The 24,414-nt window shown below is 50.7% G+C and overlaps 2 protein-coding genes and 1 non-coding gene across 3 annotated transcripts; 1 reads left to right on the top strand and 2 right to left on the bottom strand.

The window, feature by feature from the left end:
- Positions 1 to 4,282: 4,282 nt before the first annotated feature.
- Positions 4,283 to 4,356, bottom strand: TRNAM-CAU (transfer RNA methionine (anticodon CAU)). Its single transcript has one exon. It is a non-coding gene; the product is annotated as a tRNA-Met (tRNA).
- Positions 4,357 to 8,470: 4,114 nt separating this feature from the next.
- Positions 8,471 to 10,639, bottom strand: LOC4336140 (large ribosomal subunit protein eL6x). The gene is made up of 4 exons (XM_015781380.2): positions 10,363 to 10,639; positions 10,159 to 10,265; positions 8,930 to 9,111; positions 8,471 to 8,838 (listed from the first exon to the last, which is right to left on the bottom strand). Exons 1-4 carry the CDS (start codon positions 10,584 to 10,586, stop codon positions 8,683 to 8,685), a joined length of 669 nt encoding a protein of 222 aa, XP_015636866.1. The 5' UTR covers positions 10,587 to 10,639; the 3' UTR covers positions 8,471 to 8,682.
- A 2,365-nt stretch (positions 10,640 to 13,004) lies between these two features.
- On the top strand, positions 13,005 to 21,464 carry LOC136356225 (basal body protein 10-like). The gene is made up of 6 exons (XM_066309821.1): positions 13,005 to 13,355; positions 14,254 to 14,386; positions 15,654 to 15,783; positions 15,883 to 15,990; positions 20,375 to 21,012; positions 21,271 to 21,464. The coding sequence occupies exons 1-6, from the start codon at positions 13,005 to 13,007 to the stop codon at positions 21,462 to 21,464; spliced, it is 1,554 nt and encodes a 517-aa protein (XP_066165918.1).
- Positions 21,465 to 24,414: the final 2,950 nt, after the last annotated feature.

Raw genomic sequence — 24,414 nt, forward strand, 5'->3', positions numbered from 1 at the left:
GCGGCGCGCCCGCGCCCCTATGGTCGCCGGCGGCGGCCATAGGCACGGCGGAGCGGCGGCCGAGAGAGGGGAAGGGAAGGGGGAAAAGAAGCGGCGGTCCACGGCTCACCCCGGGTCGACGGCGACGACGGAAACGGCGACCGGAGCGGAGGAAGGCGGCGGCGCGGCTCGGGTGGACGGGGTCGACGGTGCTCCGGCGGTCGGCGAGCTAATCGGAGGGGTGGACGAGGTCGCCGGGGATGCGGTGAAGCCGAAGGTGGCGACGCCGAGGCCGGAGGTGGTCCGGGGCGACGACGGCGGCGGACCGGAGCTCGGCGGTGACGGCGGAGAGAGCGAGCGACGGCGCGAGCTCGATTCCGACGGGGAGAGAGGGCGGCGAGTGGCGGAAACGGTGGAGGGAGGCACGGGGAAGGTTTATATAGGATTGGGAGGGGGAGGGAGCTGCCGGACGAGGGGGAAACGGGCGCGGAAGATCCGGTCGCCATTGATGGCGCCGGCGAGGTTAGGGGAGAGGTTTCCAAACGAATCCGAGGGAGAGAGGGAGGGAAAAATGGGGGGAAAGAGGGAGGGAATCACGGGGAATATTTCCCCCCACTTTATTGCGCGCGTGGACGGCGGGAGGCGGCGGGATTCGCGGCGGCGGCGGCGCTAGGGCACGGGCGAGGCGGCAGGAGAGGCGGGAGGAAGGGGATGACGGGTGGGCCCCACCCGTCAGCGAGGGTGGCGGGCGGGCCCGCCCGTCAGCGGCGCGCGCGCAGGGAGAGGCCGGATGGGCCGCGGGGGAGAGGAGAGAGAGGGAGAGAGATGGGCCGAGCCGGCCCAAGAGGGGGAGGGGGGGGGAAAGGACTTTTTAGGGTTTTTCTTTTTATAAAACCTTTTTAACTTTGTTTATTTCTTCTTAATTATTATTTGTGCTCTGAAAATTCCACTAAAATTTATTTACGTATTTTAGGCTTTTAGGAAATATACAAAAATCCTCCAAGCCTTATTTGACTTTTAACTTAGCACATTTTAATTGTTGGAGGCTTTCACACGGATTTTAATTATTCTAGGCATAATTTCGAGGATGTATTTTAGAGTCATTTTGGGACGCGACAAGTAGCTGTTAATACGAATAACAGAAACTCTGTTATAGCCATTTCTGTACATTCAATGTACTCTACGGATAGAGGAATACATAAAGTTGAACATAATAAAATAAGAAATTGAAAGATTTCGTTGAAATTGTTCGTTTGGAAATTTCCCGAAAAGCTAATTATAGGTAACCTCTAGTTTGATCAGGGAAACCACTGAAAACGAATCTGCTAATGAGGGTTATAGATTTGGTCAAGAGGAAGAGACTTATAATATTGTGGCCGCTCATGGTTATTTTGGCCGATTAATCTTCCAATATGCTAGTTTTAACAACTCTCATTCTTTACACTTCTTCTTGGCTGCTTGGCCTGTAGTAGGGATTTGGTTCACTGCTTTAGGTATTAGTACTATGGCTTTCAATCTAAACGGATTCAATTTCAACCAATCTGTAGTTGATAGCCAAGGTCGCGTTATTAATACTTGGGCTAATATCATCAACCGTGCTAATCTTGGTATGGAAGTAATGCACGAACGTAATGCTCACAACTTCCCTCTAGACCTAGCTGCTCTTGAAGTTCCATCTCTTAATGGATAAGGCTTTTCTGCTAACATATAGCAATTTTTGAAGAAAGGAAGGCTAGAAATACCCAATATCTTGCTGGGTATTTCTTTTTTTTTATTTTGAATCTTTCTATTCTGAATTCAGTTAACGACGAGATTTAGTATCCTTTCTTGCACTTTCATAACTCGTGAAATGCCGAGTTGGTACGAATTCCCCCAATTTGCGACCTACCATAGGATTTGTTATGTAAATAGGTATATGTTCCTTTCCATTATGAATCGCGATTGTATGGCCAACCATTGCGGGTAGAATGCTAGATGCTCGGGACCACGTTACTATTGTTTCTTTCTCCTCCTTCATATTGACCTTTTCTATTTTTGCCAATAAATGATGAGCTACAAAAGGATTCATTTTTTTTCGTGTCACAGCTGATTACTCCTTTTTTTCCATTTTAAAGAGTGGCATTCGATGTCCAATATCTCGATCGAAGTATGGAGGTCAGAATAAATAGAATAATGATGAATGGAAAAAAGAGAAAATCCTTTAGCTGGATAAGGGGCGGATGTAGCCAAGTGGATCAAGGCAGTGGATTGTGAATCCACCATGCGCGGGTTCAATTCCCATTGTTCGCCCATCCCATTATTGCAAATTCCAAAAATGCAATTTTCCATATTCCTAGTTACGTATTTACTTACGGCGACGAAGAATAAAACTATCACTATATTTTTTCCTTTTCCTAGTTCTTCTTCCAAGCGCAGGATAACCCCAAGGGGTTGTGGGTTTTTTTCTACCAATGGGGGCTTTCCCTTCACCGCCCCCATGGGGGTGGTCCACAGGGTTCATAACTACCCCTCTTACTACGGGGCGTTTACCTAGCCAACACTTAGACCCGGCTCTACCCAAACTTTTTTGGTTCACCCCAACATTACCCACTTGTCCGACTGTTGCTAAGCAGTTTTGGGATACCAAACGGACCTCCCCAGATAGTAATCTTAAAGTGGCCGATTTACCATCTTTTGCAATCAGTTTCGCTACAGCACCTGCTGCTCTAGCTAATTGCCCACCCCTTCTACGTGTGATTTCTATGTTATGTATGGCCGTGCCTAAGGGCATATCGGTTGAAGTAGATTCTTCTTTTCTCTCAAAAAACCCCTTCCCAAACTGTACAAGCTTCTTCCAAAGCATACGGCTTTCTAGATGTATATGATGATCTCTAGACAGATAGATCTTATATGAATCATATAATGAAGTACCACATGAGTGGATATATAGGAAAGGAATCCAAATCTACCGAATCGCTCATGTTATGATCTTCTACATCCTAGGTCTCCGCGTTCCGTCATCTGGCTTATGTTCTTCATGTAGCATTCAGATCGAATGACTCTATGAAATTACGTCGATACTTCTACATATTATGGGTAACGTAGGAGACATCCCTATTTTCCCCCGGGGGTCTTAATTACCACCGCTTAGCTTTCAATTCGCCTCTGACCATCAAATTAAATGTGAATAACCCGTCCTCCTCTCTTTGAAACAAGGGGCGCTTCCGGTTCTGTGCGTGCTTCAAACAATTTTGTCTTCTCCATATTACCATATCTCTAGAGTCAATAATTTTCTATGAGGAACTACTGAACTCAATCACTTGCTGCCGTTACTCAACAGTTTTCTGTTGAGGTCTATCCCGTAGAGGTAGTCAAATTGGATCAGTGATCGATTTCTAGGTTTCGTTGTAAACCTAATTGGTTACTTCCAATTACGTAAATCAATAGTTCAAACCGCACTCAAAGGTAGGGCATTTCCCATTGATATAGGAACTTTTGTACCAGAAACAATAGTATCTCCAATTATAGCCCCTCTGGGATGTAAAATATATCCCTTCTCACCATCCCCATAGTGTATGAGACAAATGTACGCATTTCGATTAGGGTCGTATTCTATTGTTACGATTCTACCAGATATGTCTTTTTGATTCCGTCGAAAATCGATTTTACGGTATAGGCGCTTATGACCTCCCCCTCTATGCCTTGCGGTAATGATTCCTCTGGAATTACGACCTTTACCACAACGGTGCCGTCCATGGATCAAATTATTTCGTGGATTGGATTTCACTTGCCTATCTATGGTTCCCTTGCATGTGCTCGGGATAGGTGTTTTGTATAAATGTTTCGTCATATTATTAAGTATTCTCCTTTAGCTTTTTTCTCTATCTAGAAGTGGAATAGAATAACCCGGTTGAAGGGTAATGATCATACGTCTGTAATGCATTGTATGTCCTAGAATAGGGCCCATTCTTCTACCCTTTCCGGGTAGTCGATGGCTATTCATAGCTACTACCTTAACACCAAAGAAGAGTTCGACCCAATGCTTTATTTCTGTCTTAGTGAATCCCGATTCGACATTAAAAGTATATTGATTCTTTCCCAATAAACGAAGACTTTTTTCTGTAAATACTGCGTATTTGATTCCATCCATAAATCGACTTTCCCTCCTATGCTCTGAGTTCCAGTATCGATAAGAATTCGAGTTCTTATTGTTCTTATGTTATGGTATGAATATACCATACCAATTCGTTATGTATGGATGATGGATGAGATTCCATGGATAGAGAGCCAGTTCCAATAGACTTATGGAACGTTCCGGTTCGCGTGCATCCAGCAGGAATTGAACCTGCAAATTTACCAATTATGAGTTGGGCGCTTTAACCATTCAGCCATGGATGCTTAACAGGGATCATCGTACATCGTAAATAACCAATTTTCATATAGAAAGACATATCATAGAAAAATGAAATCGAAAATATTCAGAGATGGCAAATATTCGGAGATGACTATGAAAACACCTCTCTGGATCCTCGAATTGAAAGAGAGATTGAGAGGGATCCAGAATCCTAATTCTCGCTATTTGGAATGGATCCAATTCCATTGAGTCTGACTCATAGTGATCATTTCTCTTTAGCAAAGAATGACCTTGGTTATCAAAGGATTGAACAACCGGGATCCGTTTACTTATGATACCTAGTTGACATTGATAACAAGGATCTAATGAATTATGAGTTTAATAGATCCTCTTTAGCAGAAAGACGTATATTCCTTGCTCATCACTTATTCCCAAACCTCGTATGGGGCTAATCGTTTTCATTTACCATCTCAGGGAAAATCCTTTTTGTTCCGCTTAGCCCTATCGGGTATTTTAGTGATAGGTTCTATAGGAACTGGACGATCCTATTTGGTCAAATACCTAATGAAAAATTCCTATTTTCCTTTCATTAAGGTACGAGGGCTTCTTATTCCACAAGAAAAGAACGAAAGCACCTTTTCATTCTTTCATATACTAGGGGTTTTTACTTGGAAAAGACAATGTTCCATACTAAACCACTGAAACTGTCTACCTGAGACTGTCCCTTGGCCCGCGGGTCTGACACAAGGTTAGAATCCGAGCTCTTCCAGAGTGGTATCTCACTGATGGCTCGGGCCCCCCCGGAAGGGGGCCTTCTTCGCCTTCCACCTAAGCTGCGCAGGAAAGGCCCAAAGCCAATCCCAGGGAACAGTAAAGCTTCATAGGGTCTTTCTGTCTAGGTGCAGGTAGTCCGCATCTTCACAGACATGTCTATTTCACCGAGTCTCTCTCCGAGACAGTGCCCAGATCGTTACGCCTTTCGTGCGGGTCGGAACTTACCCGACAAGGAATTTCGCTACCTTAGGACCGTTATAGTTACGGCCGCCGTTCACCGGGGCTTCGGTCGTCGGCTTCCCTGTCATCAGTTCACCAACTTCCTTGACCTTCCGGCACTGGGCAGGCATCAGCCCCCATACATGGTCTTACGACTTTGCGGAGACCTGTGTTTTTGGTAAACAGTCGCCCGGGCCTGGTCACTGCGACCCCCTTTTGCGAGGGGTCTCATAAATAACGTTCAACAAATTGGGATTCATTTAGCAACCGATTTTTATCTTCCATTTGAACTCATTTCCATAATTCTTCTAGTTTCTTTAATAGGTGCAATTACTATGGCTCGGCAATAAGAAATACTTAGAATGAGTCAAAATTATAAGAATTTCAAATCTAAAATAAATCACTAAAGAACCACAATTTTGATTTAGTAAAACCCATCTACTGCCAACAAATACCTTCTTTTCTCTTTTGTTGTGTAATTGCTCTATTCTAATTAATTCAATTGGTTCAATTCTTGTCCCGATATTGAAATGAATCGAGATTGATAATTAGCATTAAGAATTCGTATATACAATTCGAAAATGATAATTTCATTATTCGACATAAGAATTAGATAGCCGCCTAATACTCCGGCAACTCCCATCATATGAAATGGGTTCAACGTCCAATTATGAAATCCTTGGAAGAAGAGGATGAATCGAAATATCGCTGCTACGCCAAAACTCGGCGCAAAGAACCAACCGGATTGCCCCAGTGGATAAATCAGGAATACGGAAACAAAAACAGCGATTGGGCCAGAGAATGAAATTGCATTATAAGGCCGCAATTGAACAGACCGAGCAAGTTCAAATTGACATAACATGAAACCTATTAGTGCAAAAGCCCCATGGAGAGCAACAAAAGTCCACAGACCACCTAATTGACACCAACGAGTAAAATCCCCTTGTGCTTCCGGGCCCCATAGTAGCAAAAGAGTGTGCTAAACTATTGGCAGGGGTGGAAACTGCTGCGGTTAAGAAATTGCAACCTTCCAAATAGGAACTCGCCAATCCATGGGTATACCAAGAAGTTACAAAAGTTGTCCCTGTAAACCAACCTCCTAAAGCGAAATAAGCACAAGGAAAAAGCAATAGGCTAGACCATCCTACAAAAACAAAACGGTCCCTTCGTAACTAGTCGTCCATAATATCAAATAAATCATTTTCTTCTTTAGTAACTCTACCAAGGGCTATAGTCATAGTGATCCTCCTATTCAATTACTTCAACCATTTCCGAGCACCTTATATCACTTCCAAGGCATACGATAGATTATTTGTGGACGATTTTTTCTCGTTCAATGCCTTTTTTCAATGGTCTCGAAGATAGAAATTTTGCATTTTTATCTATGGGGTCACTGCCGAGGTCGTGGTAAATCCATGAATTTGATTCAATTAGTTTTTCTTATACTATAGAAATAAACATTGGAATTCAGGATTATTCCATGATTCCTATTTCCAAGAAAGCCTATTTTTTAAGGGAATATCTAAATTTAACAATTCCTGAACCCTTTTTATCTTTTTTGTATCGTGGGTCGTCAAAATAAGCAACTATAGTATTTCTACGTAAAACACCCATAAAGGGTATTTCAATCGAAATCCCAAAACAGGATATTGGTTCTTTCTCTTGTTCTTGATGATACTGTAATGGAATGGCGAACCTATTTCTTCGCTTTTTCGCTAACAAATCCAAATTATTTTGAAGAATAGAAGGATAGACAAAATTCCAATGACCATTGGACATGATTCGATCCGGCGTTGAATAATCAAGAATTTCCCTATCTTTTTTACCAAAAGTATCCAACAGTCTATGTCTTACCTCATCATCAGCCATCGAGAGGCCAAAGATATACCTTCCGTCAACAGAAAAGGAATAAGTATTCATTTGATCTTGATCCTTGTGGAGCGAAATGAAAGCTTCGATAAAAACGGATATACCCAATACGTCGAAACTCATTGCCCAAAGGTAGAGAAAGACCGTTTCGACATCAAAAACAACAAAAACTAGCGCAAACATGTAATAGCGTATTCGGAATTGTAACCAAGCCCCCCCCATGGGTTCTATACCCGATTCATAACTAGAAAGCTTCTCTGGTCCTTCACGAACCGGAGCTAAAAGTGCTGAAATCCAAAATGCTAAAATAGAAATAAGGCTTGCTATTATTAGAAATGCCCAAAAAATATCATATTCGTGAAGCAGAAACATAAATGTACTCCCATTAATGTGGAATAGGCGGAACTGAATTAGTCAATTCAAGTCAGCATTGTCAATTTATACAGAATTTCTCTCTTTTCCTTGGTGAAACAAGGATCGGTTTTTCTCAAACCAAAGGGCTTAGTTTAGCCTTTGTTTCCTCTTTGCCACGTCTTCTTTAAAGATTCATCCAATAGAATCCCGACTCCCTTTCTTTTTGATTTCCTTTCTATTTAGGTATGGTGGAGACATAATTCTTATAGAAACAAAACTCTCTCGCTTCACTTTGTCTCATTTTCTCTAGAATCTCTAGAAAAAGGAATAAAAGCGAAAATACTACGAATTAGAGCCTAATTAAGATAGGATGAGTAATGTATGCAGCCTAATGAGGAGTAATTCTATAAAAATAAAGAACTCTATTTCAGAACGTAGATCGATTTAGATTTAGGTAATCTATAGATATAGATAAGCAAAGTAATATACTTCAAACAAAGTAGGAATTCGCAAGATGGAGAACATCTTGCAGTTGATTTGATAGAAATTCATTTTTCTTTTCCTGTCTCTATAATTTTCGATGAATGAGCCTCTGGTAATCATTTTATCTCTATTTTATGGGGCAGACGCCTGTCCAGTCTATAAACAAGTACTAATAGGGAAGCTCTTCTATTGACTCTAGAGATAAAAGGAATGACAATTTCTTAAGATAAAAGCCTATACCCGTCTTTTGAACAACACCTCAAGTCCCAAAATTATTCCAGATTGCAAGTGAGCAACACCTCTCACCTCAAGTCCCAAAATTATTCCAGATTGCAAGTGAGCAACACCTCAAGTCCCAGTATTTTGGAAGTGCAAGTGAGCAACACCTTAAGTCCCAATATTTTGGAGACACATTAAATTGGATGCCTTGATAGAATGCAGAAACACAAAGCAGAAGACTTCAGTGGCAAAATGGCTTATGTGTATAGTATGAATGTATGATGCAGAACATCACTAAATTGAACCCAGCAAAGTGTATAAGACTTCAGGTAAGATTTGACAGACAGATACTAATGGAAACGAATGGTTCACCAGTCAGATACAAAATTCAAGAGCGCACTGAGGTTGAACAGGCAAAGTGGCTTCAGAACTAGAGCCTAGCGCCAACTAATCTAGAAAACCATCTCGTGGGGCTTGTCGCCGTCCCTGAGAGAAAACCGCGCACCAAGGTAAGTTTTCAGATCCGGGACAGCTTCAATAGCTTTGATCAACTCGGCATCCACAACTTTCTGGTCCTCCTTTTTGAACTCCGGCAGGTTCTTGGTTGCCTAAAAGAATAGATGAATCGCATAATAAGAACAGACCGCAATATCAAAATATACAATGATCAGAAGTTTTCAGATTATATAAAACATTTACCTCCTTCTCAGTCTCAAAAAGTTCACCCTCGGTCTTCTTCGCCTTCTGCTTCTTGTCCCTAGAGAAGTACTTGTCATCAAACTTCTCCACATTAACACCAGAGATATCAACCTTTGTGGACGTAGCAATGACGTAGGGCTGGTTCACACGGCGGATCGGAACTCCATTGATCTTAAAAGGTCCTGAAAGGGATGGATTGTAAGTCCAACGTTATTGTGATCATGAGTGTCTGAATGCAATATAGAACTCAAAAAGATATAAATCCTTGACAATACAAATTCACATCAAGCCAGTTGCGTTTTGCACAACTTGGTTCTATACAAAGAAACATTGGGCAAACTTATTGCATATACAACAGAATGAAGGGGTAGAGCAGATAAAAACTACCAAGCTGAATTAACATATGAAAATTGAACTGTATAATACACATGCATGCTAAATTTATGCAAAACGTCACCATATCTCAGAGGTAACTTCAACATCATTGCAATTCTATTGCAGATGAACACTGTGTGCACGAAAACGCCACATGCTGTCCATGGGAAGAAAAGGAATCCAGCACAAAGGACATTTCTATGAAAGCTACGATGAAATAGCACTATTACGATGCTAGCAACTGTTTGCATGGCATTCTTAACCCTACAATGAAAGTATTAGAGTGTTCTAAAATAACTTTCATTAAGATTGTTGGTAAAAAGACAATTACCAGTCCATCTTAAATGTTTTCTAAGAAATTGAACCATATGATTATTATAACTACAATAAAAGGTCAACAGACCAAAAAATCTGCCTTGGATAAAATTATACGGTCTGGTATGTTACAGAGAAACTCATTATTTCAACCAAACATTTCAAACCATTTCTGCTAATATGTGTGACACTTGCCTAAACCTAACTTCACCTAGTAGTGCTATACCAATGACCATAGCCCCACATTTTTTACTTATAACCATCTCCAAACCTTCAGCAAACATTTATCCCAAAAATTACCGTGCTAATCGAAGGCACAATCTACACTGCTACTGTAAATGACTGCCAAGAGATTAATACCGAAGCTAATCAAGGAGACCAGTTATTTTCATCACAAATATATCAATGTTACACGATAACAACTAGTCAAATGACCATTCATCACAGATTCAGTGCGTACGAAACTATACTGTGGTATACCAATCTAACAGATTTTGATTCTTAAACTATATTGTGTCACACAATCAACGTTGGCTTACCGGTGACGAGAAGCAGGCCGGATTTGAGCTGCTTGAGGAACACGACGCGCTTCCCCATGAACCTCCCGGCGAGCAGGATCAGCACTGTCCCAGGCGTGATGGACGACCTGCATCCGCAAAGCGGTCAGCAAGCAATCGAACCACCTCATCAGCAAAATGAACCGGAACAGAGAGAACTCGGGCAAGTTGCTGCTGCTCGGAGACCTGAGCTTGGTAGGGTTGGGCTTGCGGGTGCTGGGCTGGCGGGGCTTGACGTCGTCGGCGGGGTAGAACTTGGGCGCGGCGGCGGCGGCTGCGGCGGCGGGCTTCTCGGCCTTGGGGAAGGCGCCGCCGTGCTTGGCCTTGATGGCCCACAGCCCGCGGCGGTGGTACGTGTGCGACCGCGACGCCTTCTTGATGCCCTGCGACAGCTTCGACGTCGGCGCCATTGGATCAGCTCGCGGCGGCGGCGGCGGGGAGCTGGTGCGGAGAGGGCGAGAGCAGCGGGCGGCGGCGGGTCAGGGTTCGCCTTTATACCTCGTGGCGGCGGGGGGGATTTGGGAGGTCGTAAACCCTAGCTTTCGTGCTATCCGTAATGGGCTTCTTTTTTGGCCTCTTGGCCCATTTGGCTCATAAGGTGTAGTATGCTAGTGGAGTAAGTCCATAATGGCTCCCTTAAATGTGCCTCCAGCCTGATTGATACCCCTCAATCGGAATACCATATATGTTCATCCTCGAGCTATTAAAACCGGTGCAGTTTGTCGCCGACGGTTTTGAGAGTGATTTTCGCTGATATAGTTTGTTGACTTGGTCCATGCAGCTGAGTCAGCGAGTAAGGCCTATGGCAATGTTTGGCTAATGGGAAATGGAAATGATTTCCCACCCACAAAAAGACAACTTTAAATCCTAACCATTCATTCTCCTTCTTTCATTTAATCCTAACCCTTCATTCATTTCCTAATCCTAATCCCACCCCCCATTTCCCATTATCCAAACACACCCTGTATGTCATTGCCTCCTCTCTTCTTTCTTTCGTCCCTCTCTCTACGCTCTTTTTTGCGGCTTTGCACATTCTCGCTTGCTCTGCCGCACGCCCCAGCTAGTCTACGCACGGAGCAGCGGGTGCACGGAGAGGGAGGCGACGAGGCGGGTGGGGTCCCCGATATCTTGCAGCTAGAGCGCCATGACAGGGGGCAGCAGCAGCGATGTTGACCAACACGCGCACCGTGTTTGGCTGACCAGCTAATGACTCAGTTGCTTAGACCAAGTCAATAAGCCACGTCAGCGAAAAACACTCTCAAAACCGCTAAGGAAATTGTCAGGGTTACGGGTTAGGTATACCCTCTACCCTTCGATATACGTCGCATATCGGTATGGCATACCCACGCGCATACGGATACTCTCTGCATACATTAAGGAAATCCTTCACGGAGTTTACGGATAGAAAGAGTTCTACTCGGACAAGACTGGGTTGTCAATGTATCGTGTAAGGTCTGATGTCTCCGAGTTCTACTGGGAAACCGCCTGACCTGCGATATAAAAGGGACCCCCCGGGGAGGACCTAAGGCATTGAATCTCAGAGCCAATACAACCCCCACAGCCTACGAAGTCGGAGCCTGCAGGAGCCAAATCGCCGGGGATCTAGTCGAACCAACTCGACTACGATCTCGCCGGATCTATCGAGTTCCATTGTTCCCTTTGTAACCTGTGTTTTCCATCATATAATCCCACATCAACTGGATTAGGGCTATTACCTATCAAGGGGCCTGAATCAGTATAATCTTTGTCTTTTGTCTGCTTGATGTCGTATTACGTAGACCCTTGTACCAGCGTACCCTAATACTCTCTATATCCGGTCTACGGGTATCACCCGTCGACAGTGGCGCGCCAGGTAGGGGGACTTGGTGCTCAAGGTTCTACTACTATGTCATCCAGCTTCGTCGACAACAGCGTCAACACCAACCTCAACCAAGTATTCCCTGCTTCAACAATGCTGGTGTGGACTCAAGTCGGTGAAATCGTCTTCCCAGTTTACACCATGATGCTAATCTCAGCCGGTCCATCAATGACCGGAAACGAGAACGCAGTGGCTACAAACCAAGACGACCCCATGTCGAAAGATCCTCCCGCCGAGGCGGAGAACGGAACATCGACGACATACAAGCTCGAGAAGGATTCTAATGCGGCTAAACCTTGTCATTCCGACAAGAACCACGAGCCGACAAGGATGACTTCCGAAGCGACAAGGTTCTGGTGTCCTATCCACAAAACCAGGAAACACACTTTGCAAGCCTGCTGGGTTTTTCTCAACGTCCGCGCTGAAATTCACGCCTGCAAAGAGCGTGGAATTCAGCGTATTTCTCCAACCCGTGATGTCTATTGTCCTATTCACAAGACAAAGAATCACGACCTCTCAAGCTGCAAGGTCTTTCTTAGCGCCATGAAAGCGCCATCTCCTAAGGTCTAACAGTCACACATCCCCATCAGGGATAAAGACAAGGAACGAGGAGCGACGCCAACTTCAGATTGATTTGTTGGGGTAATCGACGTCGATCCCCACGAACCATCAGTCTTGCACCTCCTCGAAGACTATGGATCATCGACAACGAGCGCGCCGCGGGAGGTATTGGCTATCGATGATGTCGGCACGTCAGCGCGCACCAATGCAGAAGCGGAGAATCAAGTGGCCACTCCGGCCCAACACATCAGAGCCGTCAACACTATACTGAGGGAAACCCCCTACGATCTCGTTCTGAATGACGATCTCGCGCATTGGACAGAACGACTACGGGAATCAGTGACCAACCTCAGCAACGCGTTCGAAGAGGCCGCTGCCGCAGCGCACCCAGAGCAGCCACCAACTGGCGATGCCAATGGTGAAAACCCTGAACGGAGGGAATCACCTCATCGAGCCACCCCTCCACCTCGCGGCACCGGCGATCTCCGCGATCACCTCAACGGCCGCCGAGAGGCACGACGCACACGGGACAATGAGAAACGTTCCCGGCGTCATGATAACGAAGATCGAGGAGACCGTTCAAACGAAGACCGAGACCGTGATAACCGCCACAACCGCCACGATCACAACGATCGCGAACGGCGGATGCCAGGCGATACTGGTCAACGACGTCGCCATAATGACGACGATGATGGAGACCGGCGCCGAGACAACAGTGGGAGACGACGACAGGATTCTCGAGAGCCAGGCCGACATCCTCGTAATCGTACGCCGGAACCAAGCGGCCCATCGTCATCGTCATCATCCTCGTCTTCCTCATCATCAGACAGACATCTACGAAGGACACACGATCGCCGACAACCCACCGCCCCTAGCGCTGGGTGTAGAGTTTTCAGTCGTTCCCTACGTGATGTCCGATGGCCTGAGAGATTCCGACCCGGAGCAATAGAAAAGTATGATGGGAGCACCGACCCAGAAGAGTTCCTTCAAGTCTACTCCACAGTACTCTACGCTGCCGGAGCAGACGACAACGCACTGGTGAATTATTAGCCAACTGCGTTAAAAGGCTCTGCACGTTCATGGCTGATACATCTCCCGCCCTACTCAATCTCTTCGTGGGCAGACCTGTGGCAGCAGTTCGTCACCAACTTCCAAGGAACCTACAAGCGCCACGCGATCGAAGACGACCTACACGCGTTGACACAGAACTCGGGTGAATCCTTGAGGGAATATGTTCGGCACTTCAACGAGTGCAGAAATACAGTCCCCGAAATCACCGACGCTTCTGTAATTCGCGCCTTCAAGTCCGGTGTCAGAGATCGCTATACTACCCAGGAGTTGGCAACAAGACGCATCACAGCTACTCCGAGATTGTTCGAGATTGTTGAGCGATGCGCCCATGCAGATGATGCGCTAAGACGCAAAAACGATAAGCCAAAGATCGGGGGAGAGAAGAAACCAGCCACGGATGCACCTGAGTCAAGCAAGAAGAAAAATCGCAAAATGGGAAAAGGAAAGCTCAAGCGGAAGTCCTCGCAGCAGAATACGCGAACCCTCCCAAGCGCCCAGACCCACAAGGTAGCGACGCAAAGAAAGCATGGTGCCCCATACACAAGACGGACAAACATTCTTTGAAAGATTGCCTTGTTTTCAAAAAGTCGCTCGAGAAGCACATTGCATTTGAAAAAGGCAAGCGAGTACGCGTGGTTGAAAAGGATGCGGAGGCGGCTCCCCAGGAATCAGACTCAGCATATCCAGACTCTGACCTCCACGTTTCACACATCTTCGGAGGTTCCACAACATACTCCTCAAAGCAAGAATACAAGAAAGTGGAACGCGAAGTCTGTTCGACATGGCAGGGGGCTGCACCCAAGATGAAGTGGTCTGAACAGAAGATAGAATTTTCGGAAGAAGACCACCCCAAGACTGCCGTCATCCCAGGACGATATCCGATCGTGGTCGAACCCACTATTCGGAACATCAAGGTCGCGCGGGTTCTCATCCATGGTGGCAGCTCAATCAACCTTCTTTTCGCCCAGCACTTTGGACGCGATGGGAATTCCGCAAAGCGAGTTGACACCGACCGATCAACCCTTTCATGGAATTACTCCCCAGTTCTCGTCCAGACCATTGGGCAAGATTACGTTGCCTGTGACTTTCGGCCAAGCTAACAACTTCCGAACGGAGCAGATCACCTTTGATGTCGCTGAATTCAATACAGCTTACAACGCCATCATCGGGAGAACTGCACTTGCGAAGTTTATGGCCGCATCTCACTACGCGTATCAAGTGCTCAAGATGCCGGGACCGAATGGAACAATCACTATTCAAGGGAACGCAAAGCTGGCGGTGCAATGCGACAAACGGAGCCTTGACATGGTCGAGCAAACGCCCAGCCCACCCGCCACGAGTGAGCCACCCAAGAAAGTGAGCAAGACAAACAAGACGCCGAAACCGGACGGCGCAATCAAGATCGTTCCACTCTCCAGTGCTAACCCCGACAAGACCGTCAAGATCGGGGCAACACTAAGCGAGAAATAGGAACTCACGCTCATCACCTTCCTCCGCGACAATGCTGACGTGTTCGCTTGGCAGCCGTCCGACATGCCGGGGGTCCCCAAGGAGGTGATTGAGCACAAACTCATGGTGCGACCCGATGCCAAGCCAGTAAAGCAAAGACTGCGGAGATTTGCACCAGACCGAAAACAAGCCATACGAGAAGAGCTCGACAAACTTCTCAAAGCTGGCTTCATCAGAGAAGTACTTCATCCAGAGTGGCTAGCCAATCCAGTCATGGTGCGGAAGGCCAACGGGAAATGGAGAATGTGCGTCGACTTCACCGACCTCAACAAGGCTTGTCCCAAGGATCACTTCCCTCTTCCTCGAATAGATCAACTGGTGGACTCAACAGCCGGCTGTGAGCTGTTAAGCTTTCTCGACGCTTACTCTGGCTACCACCAAATCAGCATGGCAAAAGAGGACGAAGAGAAGACAACATTCATCACGCCGTTCGGGGTATTTTGCAATGTTAAGATGCCGTTCGGACTGATAATCGCAGGGAATACTTTCCAGCGCATGGTCCAGGGCGCACTTAGCGACCAGCTCGGCAACAATGTCGAGGCATACGTTGACAACATCGTTGTCAAGACCAAGACAGGCGACTCATTGATTGACGATCTGCGGGAAACGTTCGACAACCTCCGACGATATCGCCTCATGCTCAATCCAGAGAAGTGCACGTTCGGAGTACCGTCGGGCAAGCTGCTCGGATTCCTTGTCTCTGGCAGAGGAATAGAAGCAAATCTTGAGAAGACCAAGGCAATCGAGAACATGAAGTCGGCCACAAGACTCAAGGAAGTACAAAAGCTAACCAGATGCATGGCAGCACTGAGCAGGTTTGTTGCTAGGATGGGAGAACGAGGGCAACATTTCTTCGCTCTACTGAAGAAACAAGACAAATTTGTATGGACACAGGAAGCCGAAGAGGCATTCGTTGCACTCAAGCGCTACCTATCAAACCCCCCTGTACTTGTTGCTCCCCAACCTAATGAAGAATTATTCCTCTATATTGCCGCCACTCCATATTCCGTTAACACCGTCATTGTTGTCGAGAGAGAGAAAGTACAACGACGAGTCTATTACGTCAGCGAAGCTCTCCACGACGCAAAGACAAGATATCCACAGATCCAAAAGCTGCTTTACGCGGTCATCATGACATCAAGGAAGCTACGCCACTACTTTCAAGCCCACAGAGTCACAGTAGTCTCCTCCTTCCCTCTTGGTGAAGTTGTGAAAAACAGAGACATTGTCGGCCGCATCGCGAAATGGGTAGTCGAGCTCAGCCAGTTTGATATCCACTTTGTGCCACGAACAGCCATCAAGTCCCAGGTACTCGCCGACTTCGTCGCTGACGGAGCGTGGGGCTCCTCACCGGGAGACCGCGCGGGCCCCCCTTTGCCTGTTCGGCCGGGGGCGCTAGGTGAGGTTCTAAGCACTCGATCTGTGGAATGTTTCGCGAGAGAGCAAATGCGCAAGACACGGGCGATGTAGACAGGTTCGGGCCGCTGAGAAGCGTAATACCCTACTCCTGTGTTCTGGTGGATCTGTGTATGAAAGAGTTACAAAGAGCTGGAGAGCAAGAGAGTTTAAACTCTAGAAACCCTCTTCCTCTTTCTCTCCTCTACGAGCTCAGGTCTTCTCCCCCCTCTTTCCCGAGCTCCCCCCTTCTTAAGTGGGCAAGGTCCTCCTTTTATATCTCAAGGGGATCCCACATGCACCACTTCTACCTACTCTTCTTTTGGGTGGGGACTCACCCTATCTTCCCAAAAAAGAAAAAACTGGCTTGCGCCTTCGCCTGGAAGCTAAATCACAGCTTGTCTTTGAGTGAGGCCCAGCGTCATCACTCGCCTGACACCGGGGATCTCCCTGTTACTCCCTCATTAATGGGCGGAGATTTGCCATGGCTGTTGTCCGAATGACCCTCTGATGGGATGGGCCATACCTACCTCCACTCCGCCGGAAGCAGGCGCAACGTGGGAGCACGGTTGTCTGCCGATGACGTGACCGGCGTCAGACCAGTCACAAACCGGTCATTCTTGTCTACCACGCGTCAGTTTAGCATGCCACACGTCAGCCCTTCTTCATAAAATGACTTCCTTGTAATGGTTGCGATGAAGCCTGGTATGAATATAGCCGGGACTGACGTGCTAACTCCAGGAGTCAGCACGACGGCTCCGGCTAGGGACGAGTGCCTAGAGGCTCTCATCATTCCGACGGGACGGGGCGAGGCGTGCGAAAGGCCGCCTGTTGCCACCTAACCCGCGATCTGACCGGTCTGTGACCGGTCACACACTGTGACCTGTCACGGACCGAACGAGTGTGCTGCGCTGCATTAAATGCGGCGTGGGGCGCTCGTCTAACCCGCAATAAACGCGGTTAGGTGAGCGCCGCTGTGCTCACCTAATCCACACACATGGCGCCAAACCCACAGGGGGTCGGGGCACCCCAGCCCTTGGGGCCGAAACGGGAGCGGCCCGACCCCTCGGGGAGACAGAGGGAGGGGCGGCCACATCACCCTCGGGCCCGACCCCCCCGAGGGGGTCAGGCCACGTGGGTGACTGCAGCTGCCCCAAACCTCTAGTCAAGATACCCCCGGTCCCTTGTCACCGACAGTAGCCCCCGGCGTTATGCCAGGGCGATCGCCCTCCTCGAGGAAAGCGCTCGGGCATGACGCCACTCCTTAGGCCTGGTGACAGGTGGGGCCGGTCTCTACAGGCGGGTAGGAATCCAGTGGTCGCAAATCGCGCACATCGGCAAGGGAAAAACTGACCGATAATAATGAGCGGCTTTCTTCAAGACCGCTACATTACTTGAGTAGCGCGCGAATTGGGACGAGCCGGTTCGTTTCGCCTGGAGATGTGATGATGGTGCATCGGTCGGCGAGCGTAGTTAACGCGCGCACGATATGTGCCATCTCGACTGCCACGGCCGCACATCCGCCTCGTGCGCCGCAAACGGGCGAGCGGGATTATTGGAGGAGTGGGCGCGAGAAACGAGGGGGCGAGATAGTGGGCGCGGGAAGCGAGGAGCCGGGCATAGCGTTGGTAAGGGTATAAAGACGCCGAGGAAGAGATTCGTTTCCTTCCTCTCGCCATTATTCCCCTTGCCTTCGCCGCTTGCGTTCTAACTTCTCGTTTCCTGTGCCCTACCTTCGCCGCACTCACTCGCTCTCAAGCCCCTCCTCCGCCGGCGTCATGGCACGGGGCTCCGCACCGCTCGACGGTAGCGTGCTGCCACCTTCTCGCATCGTGAGCGAGAGGCAGGCCGGGCTGCCGCGCCGATTCATGCCGGAATCTGCCACCGGCCGGGAGGTGGTCGCACTGGGTGAGGGACGCCCGGCACCACACTACCCGGGGCGGTCCGTATTCTTCCTTTCCTTCACAATGGCAGGGCTGGTCCCGCCATTCTCTTCTTTCTTCATGGATGTTCTGGAGCTTTATAATCTCCAGATGGCGCACCTCACCCCCAACGCGGTAATGACGTTGGCCATCTTCGCGCACCTATGCGAGATGTTCATCGGGGTGCGCCCATCTCTCCGGCTGTTCCGGTGGTTCTTCACCGTACAGCCGGTGTCGCCACCGTCGGTAGTCGGTGGCTGCTACTTCTAGCCGCGGGGGCCGGTGCTGAACCGCTACATTCCCTGCGTCCTTCGCAAGAAGTGGGACGACTGGAAGAGCGACTGGTTCTACACCCCTCTCGCCGACGAAGCGCGCCTCCGACTTCCGAGCCAGCCCCCGGCGCAGGCCTCCAGCTGGCGGGCGCCGGTAGATCTGGGAGACGGCTACGACGCCGTTCTTGACCGCCTGGCTGGTTTGCGATCCCAGGGGCTCACGGGGGCCATGGTGTACGGCGATTACCTTCGTCGCCGGATCGCGCCGCTCCAGCGGCGCGCCCGGGGCGCCTGGGAGTACACCGGGTTCGAGGACTACATGAGGACCCACCAGGGGGTCAAATGGGACTGGGTCCCTGAAGACTTCAAGATGGTGATCCAACGGGTGCTGAATCTCAGCTCCGTGGAGGCATCCCTCATCCCCCAAGGTGTCCTCCCCCTCTGCAGCGATCCAGAGCGCGCCAACATCCTGACCATCATGCAGGCGGTCGGGGCGTCAGGGGAGTGGGCTCCTCGAGGCCACGATGGCGCGGGCGGGAGCCGCAGGGGGGAACAATCTACCCCGGGAGGGGGTCGTGCTTCTGGGCCCCGTGACGGGGGCCCGGGGGGCAGCCGCCCTGCCGACGCCCGGGGGAAGAGGAAACAGGAGGATACCCCCTCCCCATCTCCTCCCCGAGGGGGCGGGGCGGTGCGTGCCAGCAGCAGGCGCCCGGAGGGTGCTGTGCCGACGTCGCAGCCCGAGGGGGAGCGAAAAAAGAAGCGGCTCCGCAAGATGGGGGGGACCGAACCATGCCGGGGAAACCTCATCTCCCCCTCAAGGTGGTCGTTTAGCCGACCTCCTCGCAGGTTCGTCCCCGCGCCCACTGCGGCCGTATTCATTCTCCCATCTCCCAAGGCAAGTTTTCACTCACCCGTTTTTCGTCTTCTGGTTTTTCTTCTGCCTCAGCGAGATCCCGTCGCGCCCTTCCCGCCATTCCAAGTCCGGCCGGTCTGAGGCCGAGGAGACGGCGACCGCGGAGGCCCGGAGGCGGGGAGCTGACCGGCGAGAAGCCGCAGACCGCCTCCGGGAAGCCGAAGAAGCTGCCCAGGAGGCCGTCCGGGCTCGCCAGGCTGAGGAAGCCGCTTGGGAGGAGGCCAGACTCCGCCGGGCCGAGGAGTCCGTCCGTACGCCGGGCGGCCTGCCAAGCCCCCGACCCGACTCCGCCCGAGGCGACGACGACTTCCGAGGCCGCCCACGACGAGGCCGCGGGCGCGCCGCTCGGGCCCGACCCCTCGGGCGATGCTTGGGGCGAGCCAGCCTCGGGGAACGCCCCCGAGTCCGGCACGTCCATCGGCGGGCCGAGCCGCGCGGCGCCCACACCGAGGCGGCTCTCCTCTCTGCCTTCCGCTGCCCCACTGAGCGCAGAACCCCTCCTGCAGGCCTTGGCCGCTGCGAACACCACGGTGTTGGACGGGTTAAGCGCCCAGATGGAGGTCCTGCAGGCAGAGCGGGCGGAGGTCGATGCGGCGTGGGCGCGCGTCGAAGAGGGGCGGCGCTCGGTGGAAGCCATGGTGGAGGCGGGCCGCAAGGCACACCGCCGGCACGCCTCAGAGCTCGAGGCCCGTCGTAGGGACCTGGCGGAGATCGCCAGGGAGGTGGAGGAGGAGCGGGAGACTGCCCTCATCGCCACCGCCGTGTTCAACGTGGCGCGGGACGACCTCTGCCTCCAATACGGGAGCCGGGCGGCGGAGCTAGAGAAGAAGCTCGACGCGTCCCGGCAGCGCGAAGAGGCCCTTGAGGCTCGCGCCACGGTGCTGGAGGACCGCGCCCGCGCCCTGGACACGAAGGAGAGGGAACTGGCGGGTCACGAGGCCGCCGTCGCCATCCGGGAGGCAACGCTGGCGGCGCACGAGGCTGCCTGCGCCGAAGAGGAGTCCGCACTCCGCCTCCGCGAGGACGAGCTCACTGAGTGGGAGCGAGCTCTCGAGGAGGCCGAGGCCGCGGCGCAGCGGTGGGAGGAGCAGGCGCGCCTCAATCTGGAAGGCGCCCGCGCCGAGAGGGCCGCACTGGATCAGCGGGCCGCTGAATTCGAGGCGCGGGCGAAGGAGCTAGACGCGAGAGCGCGCAGCGGCGGGGCGGCCGCGGGCGACGGCGACCTAGCCGCCCGCCTCGCAGCCGCCGAACACACCATCACCGAGCTGCAGGGCGCGCTGGACTCGTCCGCCGGGGAGGTCGAAGCCCTCCGCTTGGCGGGCGAGGTAGGGCTTGGCATGCTTCGGGACGCCGTTTCCCGTCTAGACCGTGCCGGGCGGCAGGCGGGCCTCTGGGGCGGGCGGACCGCGAAATACGCCGCCAACCAGGGGGGCATCGCCCAGCGCCTCTCAGAGATGGCCGGGACCCTCCAGCGGCTCCCCGAGGAGCTCGAGGAGGCGATCAAGTCATCCTCGAGGGACCTCGCCCGGGGGGCGGTGGAGCTCGCACTGGCAAGCTACCAGGCCAGGGACCCTGACTTCTCCCCGTGGGCAGCGCTGGAAGAGTTCCCTCCCGGAACCGAGGATGGCGCACGTGCGAGGGTCCGGGACGCCGCCGACCACATCGTCCACAGCTTCGAGGGTACGGCCCCTCGACTCGCGTTCGCGCTCGACTCCGACGAGGAGGGCGGTGACGACGGCGCGGACGACAGCGACGACGAGGCCGACGGCCCGGGGGCGTCGGAGTGAGCCCCCAGGCCCCCGCCAATCTTAATAACTTTTCCTTCTTCTTCCGAGGCCTTCGGGCCCCCTTCTTGTATAGACTGATTTAATCTGTAATCAAGTAAAGAGGAAATTTCTGCGTCAGTTAAGTTTGTTGTGTGTATGAGACGAGGATGGTCCGTGCCGCGGTCCTTCTGTGTCTTGGCTTGAACGAGGGTCGTGCCCAGGTCCCAACCTCAAGTGGCGCGGGTCGGGGCTAGTGCCTAGGGAGATCCGCGTGTCGAGACTGGCCAGGCCGGGAGCGTGGTGACCGAGGGTTATGGATGACCCGATTGTGGTCCTTTGCCGATTCCCCCCCGGAGTTCACCACGCCCCGGGGCACGGCTCGGTTCTGGGCCCCGTTTGGCGATTTTAGCCGGCCCGGGCCACCGAGGGCAGGGTCGGGCACGAGCGTGCTAATTCAAGCCAAGATTCTTCAAAAGGAAACGATGGCACAGACACAATCCTCAGGAAATCGAAAATGCTTTTACTGAAATACGGAAGAGAAAAAAGATAAGGATATGCATGTGGTAGCCCCCGGCCAACCCTGCACGCCCGGGGGGGCGCGGGGTTGGCCCGAGCCCGAGACCTGACACCCGACCCCCACTAGGGGTAGAAGCGATGAAGGTGTTCGATGTTCCATGGATTAGGCAGCTCTGTGCCGTCGCCCGTGGCCAGCCGAACGGAGCCCGGCCGGGGGACGCCGATCACTCGATACGGACCCTCCCACATTGGTGAGAGCTTGCTCAGTCCAGCACGCGTTTGGACACGGCGTAGGACGAGGTCGTCGACGCAGAGTGATCGGGCCCGGATGTGACGCTGATGGTAGCGCCACAGGCTCTGCTGTTAGCGCGCGGCTCGAAGGGCCGCGCGCCGCCTTCGTTCTTCCAAGTAGTCGAGGTCATCTCTGCGAAGCTGATCTTGATCAGCCTCGCAGTACATGGTGGCCCGAGGGGACCTCAGGGTGAGCTCGGATGGGAGAACCGCCTCCGCGCCGTAGACGAGGAAGAAAGGCGTTTCCCCGGTTGCTCGGCTTGGCGTGGTTCGGTTCGCCCAAAGCACCGCTGGCAACTCCTCGATCCACGAGTCGCCGTGCTTCTTGAGGATGTTGAAGGTTTTGGTTTTGAGGCCCTTGAGGATTTCCGCGTTGGCGCGCTCCACTTGGCCATTGCTTCTGGGGTGGGCGGGGGAGGCGAAGCAGAGCTTGATGCCCATGTCTTCGCAGTAGTCACCGAAGAGCTCACTAGTGATGCGAACCCGCTAGGGTTTGTGGCCCGATCTTTCGATGAGAGGTAAGGGATAACTCGATTAGATGAAGACGACGTTCACGGCCCGACTACAACTGTCCAAAGACGCTGCGCCTTAGCAACCGATACACCGTCTCCAATGGTCGCCGCGAACTTGTGGTGCGCGTCAACCCGGCCACGAGGGCACTCGTCCTGCAAGCAATCGAAGAACAAGCAAGAACAAGTAGGACAAGCACTGAAATTGCTAGATAAAGATGAAAGTTTCACTATCAAACTCAATATGGTGGGGTTCCGATTACAGGCAGACGGGCGGTTTAGCCAACACGCGCGCTGCGAGCTGGTAGCAAGAAGCTATCTCTATCATCAAAACCCGCCTGTTCTTGGCGGTGACTAGAGGTATAAAAAGAGGGGGAAGAACGACCATAGGGTCATGCTCCAACCCTAGGACGCGCCCCTAATGGGCCCAACTTGGATACACAGCCCATTGGGCCAAAAGAGGTGACGCAGCACCATCGACAGAAAATAGTCGGGAGTAAAATGACAATTGCGGCCGCTCCAGAACAGATATGGACATGTGGCTGGATCCATTTGAAAGTAGACTTGATAAGCTTTCCGTGAAGTACTTGCACGCCCAAATCGGAGTTCGCATGAAGTCGTGGCGGCCGTCAGAAGTTGGCGCTGCCCTGCAGTCCGAATCCACCCCGCGCGAATTCTCTTCCCTTTGGATCCTCTCCATCGTTCCTGAGTAAAACACGAGTGCACGCATCTCCGGGGTATAAAGACGAGGAATATGAACTCAAGAAAGAACTCACCTGATAATTTAGTTAACATGCACGAGCGCGGGTAATAGGACCATCATGCTGTACATGGGGGGACGTGGATGTATCGATGGTGTTGATGTCCTCATCATCCTCCCCTTCTTGCATTTGAGTCGTCCTCGACTCAAGCTCATCTTCTTCTCCCAAATACGGCTTCAAATCTGCAACGTTAAATGTGGAACTAACCCCAAAATCTGCAGGCAAATCAATCTTATATGCATTCTCATTAATCTTTGCTAACACTTTAAATGGTCCATCAGCTCTAGGCATCAATTTAGACTTTCTCAAATCAGGAAATCGTTCTTTTCGCAAATGCAACCAAACCAAATCTCCAGGTTCAAAATTCAATTCCCTTCTACCTTTGTCACCAGCAAACTTATACTTAGCATTCATGCGCTCTATGTTTTCTTTAGTTGTCTCATGCAGTTTTAACATCAACTCAGCACGTTGCTTAGCATCAAAATTCAGTTTTTCAGAAGATGGTAAAGGCATCAAATCAATTGGAGCACGAGGCAACAAACCATACACAATCTGAAAAGGGCACATTTTTGTAGTAGAATGCAAGGAACGATTATAAGCAAATTCAATATGAGGCAAGCATTCTTCCCACATCTTGATATTTTTCTTCAAAACAGCCCTAAGCATAGTAGACAAGGTTCTATTCACCACTTCAGTTTGTCCATCAGTTTGGGGATGACAAGTAGTAGAAAACAAAAGTTTAGTCCCCAATTTAGCCCACAAAGTTCTCCAAAAATGGCTAAGAAATTTTGTGTCACGATCAGAAACAATTGTGTTTGGCACACCATGCAAGCGAACAATTTCTCGAAAGAACAAATCAGCGATATGAGAAGCATCATCAGTTTTATGACATGG

Source organism: Oryza sativa, chromosome 4, assembly GCF_034140825.1.
Source record: "Oryza sativa Japonica Group chromosome 4, ASM3414082v1".
In the NCBI taxonomy this organism is placed as follows: Eukaryota; Viridiplantae; Streptophyta; class Magnoliopsida; order Poales; family Poaceae; genus Oryza; species Oryza sativa.